Genomic DNA, 25,334 nt, shown 5'->3' on the forward strand with positions numbered 1-25,334 from the left:
ACACCAATTCTCATGTTACAGGCCCTTCTTATTCCTCCCCAGTTTTTGCTTTTTGGCCCCTTCTCTCTACTTTCTAGTATTGAGCCTTCCACCCTCTGGCAGTATTCATCCAGTGCTGCTGCAAGGGATGCAAGAGATGTACAACAGTCAGGTTTACAGTGGTTGCTGGTGACAGGGGGCACGTGGCAGCCTCCTTAAACTGGCAGACAGCCATATTTCTTCCATAGATCTCCTGAATTCCACAGATTTTAATCTAGGACAGTGTAGTGTATCAGTACAGAATCATTAACCACAAACCCTCCACTGCATACATGCAGCTAGCTGGACCCTCCATGGTACTAAATCCTTATCATCATCCTGAGGGTAGAAATGTGGCAAAAGACCACACACATGGGTGGCAGATGCTCCTGTAAGTCTGGAGGTTCCAGGAGTTCTACATCCATTAGCATCAGATGAAGCACCACACTCTGAAGCTCATTTTGTTGAGGCTGATCATTGTATAACTTCCTTTTAGAAACTGAGTCTTTGTTCTTCCCTTAATTACCTAATTTACTTGATTTATATCTCTAGGTCTGCTTCAGTGACAGTGATGGAGGGACCAAGCCCACATTCCTTCTTTATTTTCTTTTTGCATATGAATATGTAGAGAAAACTGCTTTGTCTTAATAGTGCTGCAAAGGATTATTTCAGTGGTTTGTTAATACTTCACCTTAATCTGGGGGAGGAATACTTCACCACTTGGAGGAAGACAGAATCTCTTTAAGATTTTACAACCTGAGGCAATAGCACACAAAAGCATAAGGAGTCAGATGCAGTCATTGCAAGCATAAGCCTTTTACCTTCACTTTTGTTTTCACAGTATTTCATTTACTTATTATACAAAATGTATGACATCCTTATGTGGCCTTCTGTTACTAACTGATTATTTCAGTGCCCAAAGTCGGTGATATAAACACCTTGCTAGGATCTGGAAAGCTATTTCAGACCACCATTCTGTTCAAACTGTTCCATTCCTATAGCACAGAATCACATAACAAGTCAATACAAGTTAAACATGAGCTTACACCTTCAGGCTAAATCTGACTGTCACAAGGATTTCCCTGAGGGGGAGAGAAAAAAAAAAAAAAAAAAAAGCCCAAACAACTTTCCCATTTCCATCTGTTAACTCACACTTCTGCCTGGTGAATTCCTCAGTGAAAAACAGAGTATCTCTGATACCAGCCCCTGATGGAGTGGAGTAGGCTGAGTCAGGGAAAGTAATATGCAAACATCTTTCATTCAGATGTATATCAGCTTTTACTTCTGGATTCTGGCACTTTAATTTGGTGTCTTCAATTGTCAAAATAAAGACTGAAAATCCCACCTGCTTATTCAAGTGGTTGGCAATTATATTAAAAGGCGCTTTTTTTTTTCTCTGTTAAAGCATGAACTTCAGCTAGGCAATGCAAAAACTCTTGTATTTCTCCATGTGATCTGTACTACTAAGTCTTCATTCAGAGTAAGCTTCTTTTATACAGCTCTTTTTTAACAGAAAGGCCCAAAATGTCAGCAGAAGAGCTCACAGCAGAAACAAAGAATCTATGGGCACCAAAGGTTTACTGGTACCTTATATTTTGTCATCACAGAGTATTCCTGTCTGAAATACCAGAAGCTGAAAACCATGTGTATGCTTTTGTCATTCTTATTCATACCTTACATCAGAATCTAGAGAAAATATGTGGATAGGATGACTGTGAAATATGTTGTCAGGCCTGAACCTGCCCCTAAAATCTGGATTGCAGAAACAGGCTTTCATCTTTTTACCTTGTCAAGACTCTTTCCTATGGTAGATGTGACAGATAAAAAAGTTATGTGATTCTGGACAGTATCAGTGTGAATGACTAGTGGGAAAGGTCATAAAATGGGGTCACCTGACCCCATTTTATCTTACTACTGCTTTAAAGAAAAATAAGTGATTTAATTATTGGGTGTTGAAACAAGCAAGTGTAAAGATGACTTTGAAACACATTTCTGGCCCAATTTTTTTAGAACACAATGTGCTAAAAATAAGCAACCATGCAGTGGCAGTACATGTCAAAGCTACAGTTAAATTATGTATCTGTACATGCATCAGTACACACACAAAAATCTGAATTCTCTGGCCTGTCACTTGTAGAAGCTCACATACTGATAATATTCAATGTCTGGGAAGAGCTTCTTTGTTTTCCTAGCAATAGCAGCAAAAGTCTGTTGCCTGGCTGTTACTATTAAAAATCATATCTGACAATGATTCTCTGCCTATTACATTTCACATCAAATACAATTTCTGGCAAGAAAAACTTAATCTTCCTATATAAGCAGGCAGAAAATATCTCACAGATTATGCTATGTAATTATTGTCTTGCAGAGAAAGTTTGGCGTGACATTACTTCTACAGCATGTCATAAGCAGTCTTCATGTAATTCTTCGTGTAATTCTCAGAACAGCTTGTGGGAAACACAAGCTTGCATCTCATTAGTAGACTGAATGCCTTCTCCACTCCAAATCTCTCTCACTGTATTCTACCCTTAACAGAACCTTCTTCCTTTTCATGTGGTTTCCAAATCTCTGAGGTCTTTGACCTAACTGTGTTAGATTTCATTAGCACTTCTATGAAGAACCCATCAAGGCATCTAAAGAGTGTGTCCATCTTTTTTGTCATCTTTCAGACTCTTCTCACTTCTGCTTCTCTTGAGTGGTCGTAGAAGTCCCTAACAACATGGTTCATTCTTTAAACTCTAGATGAGACCTCATGGCACCATGAGTACACTGTTACCTGTTCAACTGTGGGCTGAATGAAATAGCTGTTAGATAAGTCAGCAAATGGTTGGAACAGTCTACTTGTGGCAGAGAAAATTCACATCAGAAGAGGGAAACACAAGGATGCTGCTCAAGGCTTTGCAATCTCCCAAGATACAGAAAGCAAGAAGCAAAAGGATTGTTTAGTCAGATTTCTCAACCCCCTCTGTGTGATGTTCTTCCCACTGCTGAGCACTGGGAGAGGTGTGCCAGTGGTCCAGCCTGGTGTGCCCAACTCCTGGTCCTGTAGATAGAAGACAAAGCTCAAGGTTTTCCTTATGTGCACTGAGCTGAAAGACCAGCTTCCACAGGCTCAGCAATTTATTAGGGAAGTGCCTCTGCTTAAGGAATCCACTGGGATTTGTTTCTTGATGGGAGGTCAGGAAGCTTGGAAGCAAGGGGTGAGACATGTCTGACATGTCAGGTAGGGTGAGGAGAAGGGGAATGTGCACTGCAGCCATTAGGATGCTGCAGTGCTACAGAGGAATCTAACAATTAAAGTGAGACTCAGATGTGTGAGGGAAGTTTTGTACCAGGAAGGTGAACATCTCATCAAGGAACAAAGACTGAGTGAGTTGTCATGAATAAGATGTGAAACATCAAAGAAAAAAAAAGTTAAGAAAAATCTATGCAAAACCTGAGCTACAGAAGGATCAAAACCCCTGAATTTCTAAACAATTCTCTATACATAGTTAATTTGTTTTCCTGATCCATGGGCATCAACTATGTTCCAAAATAGAATGACAAACTTCCAGTAGAATCAGTAGAACTGGGTATTTTTGGAATATTTTACATTATGCTGACTATTTTCATTCTGGCTGAGAGATGCAATGACCAGAATGATAATCACCTTCTGGCCACTAGACTCTACTTGTGAAGTACACAGAAAAGGGTAGTACATGTCATGAGAAACACATCAAATTATGGCATTTATTATTCTCTTCCCCAAGCTGGGCATTCTGAGAAATAAGGCAAAAATAAATGAGTCAGAGAAAGATAATCACTCCATCACCTCGAGAGAAAACTGGGACGGACATCCAGCTCTTCAAGTCTATTCATGCAGGTTCTTCTGTGCTTAGCAGCCCACTGCCTGACACCAGTGTGGTAAGCACTATGACTAATATCTAGCATATGTTGTTTGCGTTCTCATTTTCTTCAGAGGAAGCAGCATATGCACTAGTGCATCTTGTTTGGTAGGATTTTCTACTCTCCTTTTAAATAGAGGTGCTGCTCTGCATTTATCCTGCAGAAAGGAGTTCCAAAAGGTTCAGACCCTGTGCTTTGAGGGGCAGGTGGTGAGGCATGGGACAGTGCTTAATTCTTGTCTGTGTTTTTTCTGCAGCCTCTGAAGGATGAGAAAGTTTTGCCTGACTTATACAGAAGCTTTACTGTGACCACAGAGTTATCGTGCAGTGCTATCATAACACAGCTTCTCAGGCTAGCATCTTTTGGCAGTCACTATCTTTGCCTTAAGACAAAACAAATGCAACCTCTTGAGCATATCAGCAAGCCAACCACGAGAAATTTTGCTAGAGAGATGATCAAACACTTGGATGCACTTTCTGTGAGTTAGCTAGCAAGGCCAGCCCCTTCTGCTGACGTCTTTCCTCTCTATCACACATCAGACTTTTCCCAGTGGAGCTGGAGAACAGGCTTCAATGAAAACTGCCTGTTTGCAGCTATATGGAGATTGCAAGCACCACAATTACTATTTCCTCTCCTTGACCTGGAGCAGCAACTCCATCAGCAGGATAGAAAGGTAGCCTTGTTGCCTAGCAAAGGTGGGATGATTTATCTGTGTGTCTAGATTGGTCCCTTTGCTGCAAACAGAATTGCTTTCAGACTTCCAAGGAGAATGAAGCCAGGCTAGAATTTGGAGTGGATGCGGGAGAGCTGCTCTCCCAGGGAGTAGGAAGAGCCACAGGGTCTCTCTGCTTTCTGTTCCTGTGCAGCACAGGACAATGGTTTTGTCTGCTCCAGTTATAGCCCTGGGGGCTACCTTAGGGACTGCAACTAGCATCCTTGCCCTCTGTGGCCTCACCTGCTTCTGCAAATGCAAGCAACCTGGGAAAGGACTCTCAGAAAAGGACCAAGAGGATGAGACAGAAAATACTAAGCCCAGCGTGCTTCAGCCAGTCCAGCAAGTAAGACACAGTCTCTAATTTACTCTGTGATATTTCTTTAAAGGCAGAGGGTGGGAGTACAACTTCCCTGTTAAGCTACTCAGCATGTGATTTATGCTGCCTGTTTATCTGCTTGCTGTGTTCGAGATATAACAACATGCCAGTGGGAGGAGGAGTGAGGGAAAAACACAGATGAGCTGGGTACCACAATTGCCGGAGCAGGAGACAGCTGCCACGGAGCCAGAGAGAAAGCTGCTAATGGCAGAAACAGGGGATGAGGACTGGAAATGCTGCTTAGTTTTTAAGATAGATCAAAAGGGAAATAATTTCCTAAGAAGAGAAGACTGGACTGTACCAGGTGGCACGCAGCATTGTGAAGAGGAGATGGCTCCTGCTGAGATCTCGTATGGCATCTATTTAATTCTATTCACAATACCTCATAGTTCCTGCAGGATAGTTCCCTGTCAACAGCTGGTTTCTTGTGAAAACCTTCCCTCCTCCTCCCTCTGCCCTTCTAACTGAGGGGATTAATTATGTGTGAAGCTAAAACAATGCATTGAAATCATAATAAAAAGCAAGTGAGAATCTAGATTATGATGACTGGACAATCTCACTGTGAATTTTTCACTTATTGTAAATGCAGTGTGGAGTATGGATAGTGTCAGGCATCCTTGTGTGCTCTTTCATTTTTGTTAGAATCCAAACAGCATGATTTACTCCTGAGCTCAGTGCACTAGGGAGCTAGGGGAATTATAGAATGCTTATAATATACTTATTAATGGGAATTTCTTCTTTAAAGGGAAGTGTTTGATTATTTCCTTGGTTGAATGTGGTCTTCAGCATGAGCTATAGCACTGGTCAATCTCTGAAAGTACCTGTTGGCTGTTGCTCCTGATATTTGTTTGTGCTTGTGTCCTTTTCAGTTTCACCTAGCCATTCAACCAAATTATGCCATAGTAGCCCATTCCAAAGGCTTGTATAACAGTCTTTGCTTGCCTTTTAATTATTTGAGCTGACTATTATTTTTGTATTCCTAAAGAGTGTAGCAGAAGTCCTAATTGAACTTCTCTGTAATGGTTGTAAATAAATCTTCAAATATTAAATATTCCACTCTTACCCTCTTATCAGAAAACCTTGGCATCCTCATGTTCTTGTTGCAGTTTATGCTGAGGAAAGATGACCAAATCTACAAACAGTATTGTGAGAACTGGTGCAGATACAGAGAATGGCATTAGCAGATCTTGTGGTTGCTGGAGCAGGGGGGGAGGTGTAGGAGCTACATCAACTGACCATGGATTAATTTTTGTGTGGAGTTTAGGACTTCTCAAGAGATAGCTGCTAATTCTGAGCCTCCCTCTATGAGCATGGTGAATAACTCCTAGAACCTGTTTGCATTTTCCTAGGATGAATTTCACCTGCTAATCTGTTTGATAGCTAAGTCAAGTCCCTTTCAGGCTCCTTTCTTGTCTTTCCTACCCCATACAGGGGGTTTGCTAACACCTGTATATAAAAATGTACAATGATACAGAGATTTTTCCAAGTTTACTGTTAAAGTGAATGAAAAATGTATAACTTTTACAGCCACATTACTATGCAAAGCAATTTTTTCTAGCTGTTGTCTGCAGCAACACAACCCACAGACAACTTTGTCATCAGGCTCCTTCTATGAGTTTGATGTGCAATCTCCAAGCCCAGAAACATCTCAAATCCTCATTTTAACTCTATCCTTGGACTGGGATTTTTTTCTTTTATACAGCTTTTTGGAAAACATCTTGGGAAAGTGTTAATCCATCCTGGATCTTGTCCATGGGGGTGCTATCCTGTTTGCAGGACTGGAATAATCACTATGTCTCCATATTGTTCAGTTAAGTCTCCAGTACTCAGCAGCTATTCAGTTATGGTCCTCAAAATATGTCTACATTCATCAGGTTTTGCCATTACTTAATCCAGTATTTGACCAACATGGGAGAAAATTATTCAATCTGCCCTAAATGTATCATTATTACCTGAGTGATTGCATTCTTTCAGCATTGTAGAATTTAAATTTGAAGTATTATTTCCAATGTTATGGGCTTTATAGCTCTTTTTAAAGAAATCTGGACATATTATAGCAGCCGAGTGAACATTCTGTCACAGAAAGTGCAAAATGTTCTTAGTTTGCATATTCCATATGCTTAGCAATTCATTCCAATTAAAATAATTTTCTTGCCAGGAACATGAATTCTCCTATGCTGTCACTGAATCAGAATCAGTCTCTATACCTTCAAGAAATGAATCTCAGTTTGAGTTCTGAGCTTGTGAAATTTTATTATCTCTATGTTTATAAATTGTTCTGTCAGGACATTTTTTTCTGACTACATTAATACACAGTATGTCCTAGTCAGTGTTGGACACATTTAATTATTGAAACTTGTCAGGGCCACTGATTCTGATAAACACAGATGACAAAAGAAAGATGTAGCAAGTCTGCATTTTATTCATTTGGCATGTCTCCCATGACAGTGATGCTTGTATTTGCTATAGACAGAGGCTACCCATGGACATGCCCTACATACATGAGGAGAAGTCCAAACACAAACATACATCTACAAAACAATGAGAAACTGCTGTAAATTTGTGAAGTCTCAGCAAAATCTGCAGAATGAAGATTTCCTAAACACATCCAGCAATGGCAACAGTCTGGTGCTTTGAGTGACACTGGGCAGGGACACAGATGGATCATTTGCAGCATCCTTGCTCCTTTTAGTTTACTTGCTTTCATGCATTTTTTGCAGAACTATCTGTTCTGCTCGTGACCTTATTTAAGACACAACTGCTGAGTTGCAAAGGAAACTTCCATAGGGCACTGCTATGTAACTGTATTAGCACACAGCACTTGGGAAAAGAGCTGGCAGCAACATAATAAACAGAGGCAGATGCAGTTGGAAGAGGGGGCGAGCTAGTCCCACTGTGCTTGCATATGTCTCTCGTCTCTAATTCTGCAGAGCAGACAGACAAGAGGAATATTTAGACCCAACAGAGTTCTTAGATGCTATGTGCTGATGGATTTCCTGACTATTTTCTTCCTCTTGCTAAGTACCTTGCCAGGTACTTAGCAAGAGGAAGAAAAGAAAAGATTGTACTAACAATACCTCAAATTTGTGTGGTGTTTTCAATCCCAAAGGATCTGGAAGTGCTTTGTGTGCTGGCAGCACGCGGCAATACAGGCAGGAGGCTCCAGTGTGTGGCCAGTGAGTGGTAGGACACAGCAGCTCCAGGAGAGAGGACAGCAGAGGCTGGTCACCACTGTGTGTGCTGGATGTATGCCCCTGCACAACAAAAGCAACCTGCCTTTTCTAGCTGTTGTGCAGTGATTCCTCATGTATTCTGCTTGGTTGGTTTGTTTAATTTTAGAAGGATGGAAAATTGCATTTAAAGTTTGAACGAGTAAGTTCATGTTTCCTAGGTATTTTAGGACTGATGAAGCTCACATCTCTATAAGAGGGATCACACTTACAGCCTCATACCATGTAATTTACATAATATCTAAACTCAACTGAATGCTAGGTGAGGATGGCACACAATGATGTCTTTCTGTCTCAGCCCACTTCCCTTGCAAAGGGACAAGACAATTAGACAAGCCAAAATGCTATGTTGCACAGTAGACTTCCCAAACACTGGTGCACTGGCTGCCTTGAGAAGGTGGAGTCACTTACCTAATTAGTTCCCTACCACTGCCAAGTGTATGCAGCCAGGATCTCCACAAACAGAATATGGCTAGGCTAACATCCAAGACAGCCCTCTTTCTTCAGCTCTGTTTCTTGAGAGGTAGCTTCCTCTGGACATACAAGCTGTGACCAGGAAATCCCTACACAGACAAGAGCTTCATCTACATTCACTATTATTAGGAAACAATAAGACTAATGAAAAACTTCCATTACAGTTATGAACCTGTTCTGTCTTGCCCTCAATCTTGACAAAAAGTAGGTTAGCAGGCACTAGGCTGGAGATAATCCCACTGCACAATAATCAACTGAAACAGCTATTTTACTTGTGGTTTTTGTCTGTTATGTTTTGGAAATATTAAGAAAATAAGTTGCAAGGGTTGGGGTCATTTGCTTCAGTCAGCTTTTGTTCTTCCCCATCAGTGAATCCAAATATAAATAAATCAGGAATTATTTAAATTGTAAGAAGGCAGGATCCTTTCTTGGAACATTAGCAGAAGAGAACTGTTCTATTCCAGTAAAATATTTTTTTTGTTCTGGGAGAACAGCAATGACTTTTCTGCCAGCCTTTGCTTGGACTATCTGAGCATCTTGCAGGTTCTTCTGCTCATCCCCTGTTCATGAATCAACAGGAAATTGAAGTGTTAAGAACAAAATCAGACATAAATCCAGATTTCAGTCCTGGTATAATAAAGGGGAAATATGTGTCTGATGGTCAGATGGAGCTCTGGTCCACAGAACCAAGAGGGTGAAATGACCACTGAATCAACTACTCTTGTATTGCTGGCTGGGGGACTATGTACAAATTATGAACGGTACAAACAACTCATCTAACGTTAAGAGAATAGGAGGAATTAATGTAATTTGTGCAAAGTAATAAAAAAGTTTTAATTTTCAGTTCAACATTAAGAAAACTGCAGAGCCAGTCCAGCCTCGAGCCCTTCTGAAGTTTCCCAACATTTATGGCCCCAAACCAGAAGTAACTTCACCTGAAGTTGTTAACTACACGCAGTACTCTCTGAAGACAACAGAAGAACCAGCTAGTGGAAAACATACTGCTTTGGATGAGAACAGGATGAAGATACAAGTCAATGAAGAGCTGTTTGTTCTCCCTCAGAACGGTAGGAGCTTTTGGTCTTCAAACTAACAATTGCTTTAGTGAGTGTGGATCTGTAATACTTCTATACATAATGAGATTGTTGTTAGATAAATAGATATGGAATTCATCGGTTGCTTTTCGCTTTCTTATCATGAGCACTCTGAGTTTTCCTTTCAATATATTTGTCTAGTAGAAGGTAGTCATGGAGCTTATAAGGACATTCTGATAACAATGCTGTAGCTGTATCTTGTTGCAATTTTGCAATTTTTTGTTTTACTTAAACATCTTTTGTTTTGAAGAATCTGTCTCCCTTGGTAGCAGCAGACATTTCATAGAAAAGCACATTTAGTGTAGCTGTGCTGAGAGCAGTAGCCAGAGTATGTGTGAAATATCTGGCCAAAATTAGGCAGAATATCTCCTCCAGGTCAAATGCTAGCTGTCCAGCAAGTACCCTTGTCAGGGACAGTGGGGGCCAAAGCTTCTAATTTTCTCTGCTCCTTTATTGCCATGGTTTGGTGAGATGTTCTTGGCTTTTTGTAATGTGCAGTGAAACTGAAGGCTGACACCTCAAAGGTTTTTGCCAAACAGAATTCCTGTTTCCCAGCCAGCCCAAAGGGTAACACTCCAAATCCTGAAACATAAGATTTCTGGAACCTGAGAGAAAATGCAATCTTAATTATATGTATCTGGCAGCATGTCTGGGTTTCTTCCATACTGATTTTTAACTTCACAGCCATCTTTTAACAGGATATTTACTCCTATGGCTACCACTTTAATACAACCTTCCTGAAGATTTGCCAGAGAGACAATGCCATCTGCCATTATTTTTACTGAGTATTCTTTCTAGTTATTTTTAAATTTTTGAGATTATATTTTTGCCCTTCTGGAAGGACAATTGCTACCTTCACCCCTCCAATGTGAGGCTTGTGAGTACAGAAAAGAAAGTGCCATGGGAAGCAGATGCATTGGAGGAAGAGACTGTCTGAGCCACATCCGTAGGTGTCAGGGAAAAGATTATAAGGGTGAAAAGGATGAAAGATGATGGCTGCATTTAGGCTAAAGCTTTATATAAGTGTTGGTGTAAGAGCCTCTCTGCACTGCTAATGGCACAAGCAAGTTTCCTTCCTGCTCTGCCTGATTATATAGCTCAAGTGTTGCTAAAATTAAGCAAGAATTGTTGCGTTCTCCTTTTGATGCCACAATGAACTGGTCTGAACTGTGGCTGAGATTTTTGGGAGGAAGTGTGCTGGTCCCACTATTGTTTTCTGTGTGAATCAGAACTGACCTTGCAGATAACAGTTTTGGACAACAAAAATCTCTGGCTTTTCTTTTAATCTTGCTTTATTTCAGTATGAAATACATACTCATCTTCAAAATCATGCATGGAGAAACTGCCTTATGGATTCCAAGTTCATTGCCCTCAATCTGGTCAGGTGGTATGGAAATGGACGTCTTTTGCATGAAAAAGACTTAATTGTTAAAATTAAAAAAAAAAAACCAAACAAAAAACACCAAAATGTTTAGAGTGGTCTGACCTAGTGAAGAGTTGCACAGCAGTTCAAGAGCAGATTCACTTTTCATTGCAGAGAATATTAAATTTAATAGTGCCAGTTAAAAGAAAATACAACAATATAACAGGTAATGAGTGTTGTTTAGACACCTTGGCCTAGTCATAAGGTAAAAGAGGAAGTGTGGAAACCATCATAGAGCACAAGGTGGTGGAGGGCAGAAGCCTTGTCCAAATGCTGTAGAAAGAAATGAACGTGCAAGTAAACAGAACAAAAAGGATGTATGATGATGGATGAAGAAGGAAAATAAATTATAGTCCTGCATAAAAAGCACAGAAATAGCGAGACATTTAGAAAAGTAAAGTCAAGAAAAAGTGGATTTGTTGTCTTGGGAAGGGGAAGAGCTGCTTGCTAAAGGGCTCATTTCAGTTCCAGGTGTGGTCAAGGACGTGTGTGTCACGGAGCACCTGAAGCCCGAGCGGGCAGGCAGCGGCCGGCAGGCCCCTGAGCTGCACTACTCCCTGCTGTACGAGCCACAGCGCGCACAGCTGCGCGTCACCCTCCTCCAAGGTAGGGCACACGTCTGGCCTGAACGGGACCACACACATGGTGGGTACACTTAGAGACAGTTCCCCCCCATCTTAAGGCCAAGAGGTGCCCTCAGGACTACTGGATGTTTCACTGGTGCTGGGTTTGCAGAATTGGATACCTGTCAATGTCACTGCTTGAAGAGAGGGCAGAGCTTTGGAACATTGTTTGCATAGCTTTGTCAGGAGCTAGGATGGGCTCCTCCAGTCCCAGATGTGGTCCAAAGCAACCTCTTCTTTTTTTTTTTCCTTTGAGTTAAGAGGAATGTTGTTACTATCTCCTTCCTCTCTATACCTTTAATTCTTTAACCTGATGCATTCCCAACTGCCTTTTCCTCAAGTCAAGTCAAAACCTGAGCTGGAGATACCAGACTTATTTTGAGAAAAGTCCCTCTGGCAGTGCCTGGCCAGGCAGCCAGGCTCTGTGTCACTCTCTGACAACTGCAACAGCTTCTCTACTCAGGGCTGGAGCATCATCAGTTCCTCTGGGAGATTAAAATAAGCTGACTGAATAATTCATGCACAGTGTAGATCTCTGTGGAAACCTAATCAAATCACAGCCTCTAAGGCGAGAATTGAAAGGGTGCTCCTGCCAGGGAGCAGGAGCTCCTGCCAGGGCCTCCTGCCAGCAGCAAGCCCACAGTTGCCCTTCAGGATGGACACCCACGCCAGCTGGCTGCCACCCTGGCACTCCTGTGCACAGGACCTGGCTCTGCTCCCCAGTGCTGCTCCCCTGAGAAGCCAGGTGAGCCCTGTGACCCACAGGTCCTGGCAGCTCAGGAGCAGATGTCCTTGGACTGTCTGCAGCAAGGACAAGAGTTTTTCCCTCAAAGCGGTGATATTCAATGACCCCTGGGAGGAGGGTGTGCTCCTTTTGCTGCCGGAGAAGGCAGTCCAGCTCTGTTGCTGAAGCTGAAGAGGAGTGTGAAATGCCATTCTCACTCTAGATTTTTCAACATAAAAAGGGTATAAAATTAGGGATGAATGTCCCTTGACACAGGTCTTTTGGGCTGTGGGGTGGCTTCTGATGGATTCATTTACCAGAGGTTGGACCAGCAGAATGGAATAACCCTTAGACATTGGCCGGGAGGGATGGATGTGTGCCAAGGGAAGCTCTATCCCATCCCTGATGTCTATGACTGACCTTCCTGCTTTTAAAGTAAGAAGTAATTTTTGTGTGCCAAGGTAAAAGTAAACGAGAACTGCCAATCCCTGTTTCATGCTGCCTCATTTCAGTGCAGTTCTACATCTTTCAACAGAATGTGTTTCCTTGAACTCAGCTGTTGCTCTCCCAAACACTGGCAGCATCCTTATGCAGTGGCACAAGAACAGGGACACTGTGCAGCCTGAGGAAAACACCACAGCATGGTCTTGCAGCTTAATCTGCCCCCAGACAGGCAGGAACAGGGCTTCCTGCCAGGGTCTATTCAGCTGCTTTATTTTATGGCTGTCATGAAATAAGCAATTTAGACACAGATATTTCAGGGCTGTCTTTTATGAGAGGTCCTTAACATCCATCTTTTCTAGCTATGCATGATGGAATGAACGGGGAACAAGACACTGGCTGTCATTGCTACATATTGGGCACACTGGAGAGCAAGTCTGGTATTGCTGAGGCCCAGACAGAGCTGAAGAAGAAGGCACTTCATACCCTTTGGGAGGAGGTGCTGCAGTTCCCATTAACAGAGGAGGAGATGCCAGGAGGGACACTGACTCTCACCCTGAGAAACTGTGACAAGTTCTCCAGGCACAGCATTGTGGGGGAACTCAAACTGAACCTTGCTGAAATGGAGGAATCCTTTGGAAAGGCCCAGTGGGAAAGGCTAAAGAGCCCAGAGAAGGTATGGACTCAGTCTTTGTCAGTAGTTCAGAAAACGTAATGATTAAGAGTTTGGACAAGAGAAACCGTTTTCCTAGAGAGCTGCATGTGGGTGGGTGGCTTTATTTGTTTGGAACTGGTTTAAAGGGGTGATGTGTGACTGCAGAGATCACTCAGCACGGTTCTCTGCTTTTCTGTAGCTCATCATATGAGAAGCTTTTCTGTTTAAAGCTCCCAGCTGTTAATATGTCACAACTCCTTCAACTCCTCCCCAATTACATGACAATCTGACATTAGCATCTGTAATTCAAATGCTATGTTTAGAAAAAGGGGTGTGAGCTTCTGAGAATTATTGATACAGGACCAGAGTGGCAAGAGCTGAAATATCAGAGAGTGCCTGCAGAGCCCAATGGAGCAGCAGAGAAGGACAACAGTGCCTTGCGCTGCATTAAGCAATGCCAGCAGGTCAAAGGAGGGTGATCCTTCCTTTCAACTCAGCATCAGTGAGGGCACTTCTGGGATGCTGTGTCTGTTGCTGGACTCCCCAGTGCAAAAAAGACATGGAGTTTCTGGGAAGAGTGCAGCAAATGGCCATGAAGATGTTTAAGGGGATGGTGCATCTTCTGTAAGAGGAAAGTCTGAGAGAGCTGGAACTGTTTAGATCAATGTGTGCAGATACCTGACCTGGGAGAGGACAAAAGCAGATGGAGAGAGACTCTTTTCCCTAGTGTCCAGTGACAGGACAAGAGTCAAGGTCACAAGTTGCAATGTAGGTAATGCCATTTGAACACATGAAAAATACCAAGAATAAACTCGCTTTTTTTTTTACTGTGAGCATAATGGAGGGACTCTGCAAAGCTGGGTGTGGTAGGGCATATGGTGGCACCCTAGGGAGCCTTAATCTAGGAGTGAAATACGTTGTTGGGACTGGAATGATGGACTGAGGGACACATACTTACTGGAATCAATCCAGTGCTATCTGTTCTGGTAGATCAAAAATTGCATTGTGTTGGTTTCCTTAAACATCAGATCCTTCCTTTCCTTCCTTATCCACATTTTGACAGTTGCACAGACAGGAAAAATGGAGGGAAGAATTCCAACATTCTTGAAGTGGGTACAGGGGATGCTTCATGTGCACTAATTTCTTGACATTTCCTCAGGAGCCTTTTCCCTGCCATGAGCTAGATTGTTCTTCTAGCAGCAGCAATTCACTTAACACAGAAGCAGGGTGCTGCTACTGCTGCTGCTTGTTCATCACAAGTGGTATGTCTTGTAGTCTGCTGTGGTATGGCTGAGCAATGCAAAACATCAGCACCCTCACTAAGCATGATGAAACAAATTGTTGCCTGTCACCATTAGGGGTGAGAGCTCTCCACTGAGCTGGCCACAGACACAGAGTTAGCATTTCTGATTTCCAGTAGTGCTGATTTATCTCATAACCACTTGAATACTAACAGGACTGTCCACACTAAAAAAAACACCTGTCAGAGACAGAGACAGTAGAAACAAATGGGTGGTCTGAATGAGTTTAATAAACTTCAAGCACAAGACTCAGTATTTGCCTAACAGATGTAATCCTCCCCCTCTCCCCCCATACTGAAGCATCTGCTTTTTTAGCAATACACAAGGAACAGCCTGCTCACAGAAATGATAAGTTGTTTTTCCAGTGCATCTGATGGAGTCCTGATATACAGGGAATTCTGCTTTGGTCCAGCTTCACAATCACACACGGAAACAGCAAATTCATTTCTTCTCCAGGCTGACAGCATAAGGTTAACACCAGCAGTACTGCTACACAGTGCCCTAGTTTGAGCTAAGGATGTGCAGTGAAAGCTGAATTTGCGTCATCTGGGACCTGAGAGAGCCAACCATTGCACAGATAGCTTATGTATACAGATCCTGAATCATTCATTGAGAACCAGAGAGGGAGGGAGTGAAGAAGAGCTGATCAAAAAAGAGGAGCTATTTCTGACAGTATTCATCCAGGAACAAAGTTACTGAAAGTGTCGAAAGTGTGACATTTCCTTGAAGTGCCAGGAAGGGCAGAAATTTCGTTCTTACCTTCCCAGTAATTCTCCCACACACAAGGGAAGGAACCCAGAGTGGAGCTTACAGTTAACCAGGTAATGCAATTAGCATTCAGGAATCCATGGAGTCCAGTGAGCAATGCAAAGACGTAGATGCTGTAGACTGATATCCTTATCTTGTCTTCCTTCCCTCCCACTGCTTTGCTAATGACAGTAACGACAGTGGGTAGATGATAGTGTGTCCTTGCATAGCAACATCCCTTTTGTGATTTCGTGGTGCCCTGCACGTAAGACATTGATGACTCCTTGTTGCTTCTTATTCATATTGCATAGCAAGAAAGACTGAAGCTCTGATGGTTGTATGAATTTGCAGGATTTCAGCACAAAATGTAGGTTGTGGATTTAATAGGAAAAAAGAAACAAAGAAAACAAAGCCCAGAAGGGGAAAGAAAAGTACCTCTGGTTTGGTCTGTTCACACAAAACTCCAGCAGAGACCAACCATTGCAAGTTTTGTTTCCATTTGGATACAAGTTGTCCAAAACCTTGATCAGCACATCAGAAGCTAGAAAGTCATCCGTACAAGATGTGATCCGAGTACAACGTGTGTGTTTGTGTGTGTGTGCACGTCTACAGAGCCCCACCCCCTCCCAATCTCTGCTGCATCTGCCTGTGCCTGGAGCTACAGGAACCAAATTCTAGCCAAGAGCTATAGAATGGGATCTGCTGAGATTTAGTGGGGGTAAATAAACAAAAGCAGCTTACGACATGCCTAAACTCCAGGCTCGCATTGAGGTGGTGTTTGGGTTTCCCCCCCCCCGAATGTACAATTCTTTTGCAGAGCGCATACAGGCATTTGAAACTGCCTCTTTTTATGTGTGGGCTTTTCTACGGTCCACTTCGATTTAAGACAGGATTCATATAAGTGAAATGCATACAAGCCCTTCCTTGCTACCTTTGTGCATGAAAACAAGATTTTCTTGGGCTTACCTGGGATTGAATTGCAGGCTTCCTTGCTAATGGCCTTCTACCGGATTTGTGCAGGACAAATTTGCCATTTGAAGCAGACAGTGATGACAGCCATGTTTTCTGGAGAGTCAATCAGCTCATGGAGAGCATACAGGGGCCTGTCCTTGCCTGTTCCGAGAAACTGGTTGAAAACTTAACTTGAAATATTTATGGCTCACTTAGTAGCAACACTGCAGAGCACAGAAATAGCCTGGAGAAGGGCTGTCTATCCTCGAGGATGTAGAACATGCTAAGGAGCCCAGAATGAGTCTAGTGAATTGGCATTGGCTTTCTGGGACTCTTCTGGGTCATTAACCTCACAGTAAACCAGATTTCTGTCACAAGCTCCCATTCACTGAGAGAATAACTACTCCCCTTTTGTTCCTTGCCAAGGGCTGTCAGTTCTGCACACAATGGTGTGGGATGTCTCTCCTTCCCTGCTGGCTTCCGAGAAGGAAATAGCATTACTCTCTTACAGGAGAGCAGTGGTGGTGTGACTGTGTGCCTAGGCTTTCCCCAAAGGGCTGCTTGTCCAGGGCAAAGGAAGGAAGGGGAAAGGGAAAGGGAAAGGGAAAGGGAAAGGGAAAGGGAAAGGGAAAGGGAAAGGGAAAGGGAAAGGGAAAGGGAAAGGGAAAGGGAAAGGGAAAGGGAAAGGGAAAGGGGAAAGGGAAAGGGAAAGTCTCCCACAAGGGAAGCAGGGAGAGCTCACAATCCTGATGGAAGGCAAGAGGGAAGGAAGAGTAATGTACTGTGCCCAGCTTGTGGAGGACTTCAGTTTGGCTAGGTTTTTTCTCATACCAAATAGGGTATCAGGGATGGTGAAGTCCAGCTCCAGGTCAGACTCAGCCCCAAACACCACCTCTGCTTTCCCAGGGAGCCCTACACTCCTGCTGGGCAATGCAGGCTGGAGGCTGAGTCCAGTCATAGCCTTCTGAGGAATGGAGCACCTGAAACCAAAAGTGAATTGTGAAAAGCAGTAAAAGGGGTAGTGGATATAAATGTAGGGCAGTTAGGTGGTCTCTCAAAATAGGATTTTTTTACTATTTGCACTGTATGTCAGCCCCAAATCTTCTTCTGACTAAATATTACACTAAAAGTTGATGTCAGAAGCAGTTACTTTCCAGTGCCATAAGGATTCAGTAACTCACATTATGGGAGCCTTATGAGCCTCGGGCATCTTTGCCAGGTTTATTCTCATCCAGCATAACTGGAAAGATCTCCTGTACAGAGAGACAACTTGGTTGGTCCATGACCTTCCACCCATCAGTCTTCTAGTGCTGTTTTCCTAATGTTCTGGCCAAGATCATATACCAAATTAACCCTTTCTGTGTCTCCATTTCCAGGAGCCATCCACAGGCCATGGGGAGGTTCTGCTCTCTATTAGCTACCTGCCAGCAGCTAATCGCCTGCTGGTGGTGATTATTAAGGCTAAAAACCTCCATTCCAAGCAGCTGAAAGATCTACTCGGAAGTGGTGAGTGTTATGGCAAGGAAACAGATACTGTTGTTTCTGCTATTATGTAAATCTAGAAAGAAAGTGGGGAGGGTGAAGTTTGGTGGGAAAAAAAAAAAAGAAAAAAAAAAGTCTGGCTTGGAAAGCCAAAGTGATCTGGATAATTTTTAAAAAGTGAAAACCAAATGTCCTCTGACCAATATTTCTACCGTGCTCCCAGTTTGATGTCACCAGTGTCAATTGTCTTGCATTTTTTTGTGCAGATTCAGGCATCACAGTATAAAAAATATTAAGATATTAGAGAGTGTCCAAAGGAGGGCCATAAGGATGGTGAAGGGCCTGGAGCAGAAGTCTTATGAAGAGTGGCTGAGGTTACCTGCTCTGTTCAGCCTGGAGAAGAGGGAGGGAAGCCCCTGTGTATGGTCTTCAACATCCTCATAAGGGGAAGTGAAAGGGCAGACACTGATCTCTTCTCTCCCATGGACAGGGACAGGACCTGAGGACACAGCGTGAAGCTGCATCAAGGGACATTTAGGTTGGTCACAGCACCAGTCTGATGAATTCCAAAAAGCATTTGGACAATGCTCTTGGGCACATTGTGTGATTTTTGGGGCGTCCTGTGCATGGCCAGGAGTTGGACTCCATGATCCTGATGGAGCCCTTCCAACGCAGCCTATTCTAGTCTAGTCTAGACTAGTCTATTTGTTGCATGTTTATTAATATACTGTCTCTCTCCCCTCCCTATACAGATGTTTCTGTCAAGGTAACACTGAGGCATCAGTCACTGAAGCTGAAGAAGAAGCAGACCAAACGTGCAAAGCACAAGATCAACCCTGTGTGGAATGAGATGATCATGTTCGAGGTGCCTCATGAGCTCCTGCGTGCCTCCAGTGTGGAGCTGGAAATGCTGAGCCAGGACGGAGCTGGCCAGAGCCATGTGCTCGGCAAATGCAGTCTGGGCTTACACGTCACAGGCACAGAGAGGAACCACTGGGAAGAAATGCTGAGGAATCCCAGGAAACAGATAGCCATGTGGCACCAGCTCCATATGTAGGCTCATCAAGATTACTGACAACAAGAATCCCACCAGGCCTCAGAGCCTGGGGGAATAAGATGGACTTCATCTTCCACCTTCACCTCCATGAAATTGCTCAGCACAGCACTCTTATTACAACACCCTTCTCTGATCTTCCTGCCCATTCTAGCCTAGGAAACTGTCTGGAAAATGTGTTTAAAGGACAGTCTCTCACCTAATCAAGTGGTTGTCTCAAACAAGGGGTTGGCTGCCTGGATGGTTTGAATTAATTTTATTTGCCTGCCCAATGTCTCTTCTGAGAGGTCGCTGTTTCTGTAGAGGAGCAGAGGGGAGCAAAGAAGAGCAAAGTTAACATGGAAACGTAAGCCCTTCACTGGCATCTAGTGCTGTCACCCCAGTCCCTTGGGTGAGTGTTGGCTCCATATCACAAACACGCAACTGTTTTACCAATCACTGCTTTTCATAATACTCCACAAGACTGAGAAATGAAGATCATAGAACTGACTGTCATGGCAGGCACAAAGAATCAATATGAAAAAGAGAGTGAAGCCGAAGTGGATACCTAGAAAAATATACAGAATTAAGGGAGAGAACAGAGGAAGAAGAACTACTCATCCTGTGTAGCCTTTGAGCAAACACTGCCGAGCAAGAAGTCAAATACCTTCCTTTACTTTTGTTTCCTGGACTTGTATTTAAGATTCATGAAAACTGCTGAAAATATGAATGTTTCAGGACCCTTTAGCAGAATATCTATACAGTTTATCTTTTTATGGTGTCATCCAGGAAGATCCTAAATATGGACCAAAAAGTTCTTTTTGATGTTACCTCCGAAAACTTGGACCAGATCTTTCAGTTTACTGCCATCTTTTCTATTTGTTTTCCCCAAGTTTCAAATATGCTAATTGTATTCCAGGCAACATCTAAAATTAGGCAAAAGAAGTAGGATAATTCTATACCTTAGCAGCTGATAGATGGTTTTGGTTTGACAGTTAACTATTGCACTCAAATCCTCATACCAGCATTACTCAAAGACAACCCTTATTAACTGCCATGTATTTCATCACTTCCAGACAGAAGGAATTCACCAATCAGACAGACTCTCCAGGGATTGTTTTTATGTGCACTTTCAAGATTTGATGTAGCTTAAATGTTACTTTTGACTGTCCTTTTTTTTTGTGTGTTTCTAGATGGACTGAAAGTCTGGCATTGGCAGTGATAGTGTCATGACCCTATAAGCACACTGCTTGTCCTACTACTTTTTTTCAAGTAGTAGACACAACTTTAAGGGACTTCCACGGGGACAAGGCATCCAAAAACCTGGACACAGAACCATATAATTTTCCGCCTTAAAAATCTCAGAGCTTCATATTTGCAGGGTCAGACTGCTCGTTCTTTAAATCAAAATATTAATCTAAGCTTTAACTAGTATCCATCCTATTCTGATGGTGCAGTCAAATAAGTCTAGCAGCTTGTCAAGGGAAGGCTGCCATCCTGTTGGCAAAGAGAAAAGAACAGAACCAGTGTCTGAAAACTGCCTGAAGCACCAGGCACAATGGGTTATGAACTGGGAAATGAAGTTCAGCTGAAAGTCAGTAACTAGTGGTGACTGGGGCTGATCGTGAGACTGACAGAGTTTAGCACCTTCATAAATGATCCAGACAATGGTGCAGAGCATGGCCTCGGCAGGTTTGTGGATGATGCAAAACTTGGAAGAGTGATTGATACACAAGGCAGTTGTGCTGCTGACATTCAGAGGGATGCTGAGAGAAATGCTGGAGAAATGCTGGGCTAACAGGAACCTCCTGAAATTCAACAAGGGGAAGTGGCACCTAAGGAAGAACAACCCCTTGCAGTGCAGGGGTGAAGGCTGATGATCTATAAAGGAGCTTTCCAGAAAAGGACCTGGGTGTCCTGGTGGACACCAAATTGAACATGGGCCAGCAGTGTGGTCTTGCAGCAGAGTGCCTTGTGCTGCGTTAAGCAATGTCAGCAGGTCAAAGGAGAGTGATCCTTCCTTTCAACTCAGCATCAGTGAGGGCACTTCTGGGATGCTGTGTCTGTTGCTGGACTCTCCAGTGCAAAAAAGACATGGAGTTTCTGGGAAGAGTGCAGCAAATGGCCATGAAGATCTTTAAGGGGATGGTGCATCTTCTGTAAGAGGAAAGTCTGAGAGAGCTGGAACTGTTTAGATCAATGTGTGCAGATACCTGACCTGGGAGAGGACAAAAGCAGTTGGAGAGAGACTCTTTTTCCTGGTGTCCAGTGACAGGACAAGAGTCAAGGTCACAAGTTGCAATGTAGGTAATGCCATTTGAACACATGAAAAATAGCAAGAATAACCCCCCTTTTTTTTACTGTGAGTATAATCAAGTACTGGAACAAGTTGGCAGAAGAGGCTGCTGGGGGTCTTCATGCTTGGAGACAGTGAAAATTTGATGAGATACAGTGTGAAAAACCTGACAGCCTGCTCTAGTTTATCCCACTTTGAGCAGGGGTGAGTTTGAACAATATGATCTCCAGTGGCCCTTTATATCCTCAGCGATGTTATGATTTTGTGAAGAAACTGACAAGGTTGATGCACACTGAAAGCTGTTATCTTTACACTATTTATTTTGTGGGTGGTGTAGCCAGGAATTACAGGATCCTTTTGAAGAGAGCAATAAATTAATCTTTAAGCAACCAGACAGACAGAAAAGCTAAGTATGCCCATGAATCTTACACCCAATAGTTTAATCTCTGATATTGATCTATTGGCTAGAGGGCATGTAAACAAAAGAAAATTGGTTTCTTGTTTTGCTCTATGGGGTTTTGTTTACTAACAAAAAGTGGTAGGATACTGTGAGAAAACTGGACATGGGTCTAGTTGATAGTGAATTCTTAATGCTTACTGTGATCCTGATTTGCCTGTAGATGTACTGACAGGTATGGAATAATAATTTCCAAATAAGTGCAGAATTTATTGGAATGTTGGCCTAATTCACACATAGGTTCCAGGCAGCACTGTGTTTTTTTGGGGGATGAGGATAAGAAAGATAACTTCACGTTATGACGCCATTTGGCTGGCAATGGAAAGCCTTAAGGGCCAAATATTTGCCTTGCTGCCAACTCCTCTAGTTCTGCATCCTGCTTGCTTCACAAAGTCTTTTATAACATCTTGGTGACTGATTGTAAACAGCATTATCTGCCTGTGCCCTGGTGATCCTGGCACACCCTGTAATAGATATCAATCAGTCCTATGGCATTTAAAAGCATAGATCCTCAGAATCTGACTTAGCTCTGGAAAAACAATGTCATCTTTTACAGCAGACAAATACATGTATTCACACTACTTAACCACAAATCTGTCTTCGGAGCAAAGCAGTGCCATCAGTGTTAATGAAAGGCATTGTTTCCTCCTCTGCTGCAATGGGATTTAATGGGAAAGAGAGAAAGAGTGAAAATGCATACATCTTCCCCGGATGGATCATTCTTGTCGTCTGGCATTTTAGCCTGCAAAGAATGCTCCTCGCCATCAGCACGGCCTGAACAAAGGCTGCCAGGTGTCCCCGGGAGGAGGTGGCCGCAGCCAGGGCTGACAGCGGGCACGTAAGGGGATGAGGGATGCTGTGTACGTGTGGCACCCGAGGGGCAGGGGCGCCCAGCCCGGCCCTCTGAACTCTGCTAGCAGGAGCCGTGTGTCACCCATCACATTCCAGCGCCTGCCCAGGTCCTGCCGCACCCCTCCGGACAGCCTGGGCAGCAGCACCTGGGTGTCCCCGAACCTCAGCACCCCAAGGGCCGAGGTGCTGAACTGTCCCAGCAGGGAAAGGGCTGGGAATGGCTGTGGTAGGTGACAAAGTCATGAAGATAAATCTGAAGTATTTGGAAATGCCGCTGTATCAAGCAGCTTTGGCAACTTGAGCTGTCAAAGTGCAGTAAGGACAGAGCCAGACAGACCCTTGGTTTTCAGCTCCTGAAGCTGAAAATGCAGGAGCATCAGCAAGCACCACTGTGTATTAAATTAAAGGATGCTGCTTATAAATTGCATCATAAGAGAAGAAGCAAAAAAAATCCACTTATGGCAATTAATGTTCCTAAGATATATGCGTGACCAAAAGCAGCCACAAGAGTCCCCAGTGCCTAGTTAGTGGCTGGACTGGTAATTTTGCCTGCTATAAGCATTAATATGAAGAAGCTGGAAGCCAAGAGACTGTAGGGAATAAGGAAGGAGGGAAAAAAAAAAAAAAAAAAAAAAAAAGATGGTGTCAGGCAGTCTACCTGGTCAGAATGAATGATCCTTTTCGCTAAAGGCCAGAATGGTGAGTTTAAGGATAGGGATTCATAGTCCCTCCTCCAGTGACAAAGCACAAACAACCAGATTACTGTAAAAAAGCCTGAGAAATACAGCTCCCGTGTATATTACCCAGCTTTGCCTGGGAAAGGTGGCCTCCTGAGGCGGCCTCTGCTCAGAGGAGGGGGCTGAGCAGGAAATGACTTGTGACTACATTCAGTTCCTTTGTTAAAATATAGACTGCAGCCATCTGTTGTTTTGCCTCAATCTGCACTCAGAGCTAGATCTTCCTCCCCAAAAATGATCTAGTTTGATTCTAAGCAATTTGTCCTACAGTAGAAGAATTAATAAGCACAAATCATTATTAATAACTAAAATACCTGTGATGTTTTAGACTCATTACTACACTCAGCACCCTTCCCCAGTTGTAAGGGGAGTACAGCCAGTGCCCTGTAAGGGTAATATTTTTTCAGTGCAGGGTTTCCCCCTCAATTGTTGTCCCAAATATCCTTGCATGCTAATAAGAAACATATTTGCTTGGCAAAGAGTTAATACATCAGAAAGTAATGGAAAATTCCCTTCAACAGGATTGGGAAAATTTTCATGCTCAACATTTTTCCCAGGTACTGATGGGCTTGATGGCTTTACCTTGTATTTTGCTAGCATCTCTCTTCAGTATTATCTGGCAGTAGTGTTGAAAACCACTCCTTTTTTTCCCCCCAAAATGAAGTAGGTTGTCATTTGGGCCCAGAATTACAGCCCAATGTTTGCCCAAATTTTCCTAATGTCTAAGATGAGTAGACTACAATGAGATTTAATAAGAACTGGAAGCTAAAGTGACTTGGACCATGCTTCTTGAAGTCTTTTGAAGGTCAGTTTGAAGACTGATTGAAGGACAGAGCTTTGACAACATTTTAATGTGTTTCAGAATTTAACTAGGTATTAAAATATATTTGGTTTATTTGTTAAAAGATAAGCATGATGAGTAAATAGTAACACTTAACACTTAATATTATTTCTTCTGTTTTCAATATGTACAAAAAAAGTAGTAAAGTGAAATAGTGATTTGTGACCTTCCAGCATGAGGAGGCTTTTCTGCTTACTTGGTCCTTTGGTGTCCCAGTGTGTTTATTGTACAGAGCCAGATATTGTTTGTCAAGACTCTATATTGTTCTCACAATCCAATGCACAAAACCAGAGCATGATGCTTAGCCATTGTGTTTAATATTACAGCACAACATGTAAAACACTGCAAGTAAATAATTACAAACTGTACCAGTGCTGTGTCTGCATTGTTTACAGTAAGTCCCCTCTGCTTGCAGCCCACGTCAGGGGCACAGAGTGCTGGCATGGGTCAACAGAAGATGCTCTGAAGGGTGTCATCAAGGATGGGTGTACAATGAGAAGAGGAGGAGTCAACAATAGAGTCCTATCCTGGGCAAGCAAAAAAAATCTATTGGCTTTTTCAGTAAGGTGGCAGCTAAACAAAGCTCTAAGGGCTTTCCAGTAGCTACAAAGAATTTAGAAAATGGGATCTGGGAACCACTTTCTTCCCAGATACTGGCTCCATCTCTGAAACAAATCTAAAAAGTGGATTTAGATGGTTTTTTAAAATTATTAATTTGTTTTTTGCCAATATCAGTACTTTCAAGTTGGTGTTGGTGATACTCTGTAAACCATGCATTCGTGAGAAAAACATGCTTGGCTGACCTAATACTGCCACCAGAATTAGCTGGTTCTTAACAAGACACACAGATCAAAACCTGCACATAAAAGTAAAAGAAAAGAAATTTTTGGAGCAGGAGCGAGAAGTCTGGGGGCACTGACAGTTTGGGGGCACTCTCACCCATCACAGTCATCGTTAAAGCACAAGGAGAGAAAGCAAA

At 42.9% G+C, this 25,334-nt stretch overlaps 1 protein-coding gene across 2 annotated transcripts; it reads left to right on the forward strand.

Annotated features, from left to right (window-relative positions):
• Positions 1-4,372: 4,372 nt before the first annotated feature.
• SYT13 (synaptotagmin 13) lies at positions 4,373-24,723 on the forward strand. Of its 2 annotated transcripts, none has more exons than XM_021533251.3 (6): positions 4,373-4,961; positions 9,543-9,765; positions 11,681-11,821; positions 13,366-13,679; positions 18,034-18,163; positions 18,892-24,723. In XM_021533251.3, exons 1-6 carry the CDS (start codon positions 4,779-4,781, stop codon positions 19,194-19,196), a joined length of 1,296 nt encoding a protein of 431 aa, XP_021388926.2. In that variant the 5' UTR covers positions 4,373-4,778; the 3' UTR covers positions 19,197-24,723. The 2 variants fall into 2 exon arrangements, with proteins under 2 accessions (XP_021388926.2, XP_021388927.2); XM_021533252.3 differs by having other exon boundaries at positions 11,687-11,821.
• The last annotated feature ends 611 nt before the right edge of the window (positions 24,724-25,334 follow it).

Source organism: Lonchura striata, chromosome 6, assembly GCF_046129695.1.
Source record: "Lonchura striata isolate bLonStr1 chromosome 6, bLonStr1.mat, whole genome shotgun sequence".
Taxonomy (NCBI): Eukaryota; Metazoa; Chordata; class Aves; order Passeriformes; family Estrildidae; genus Lonchura; species Lonchura striata.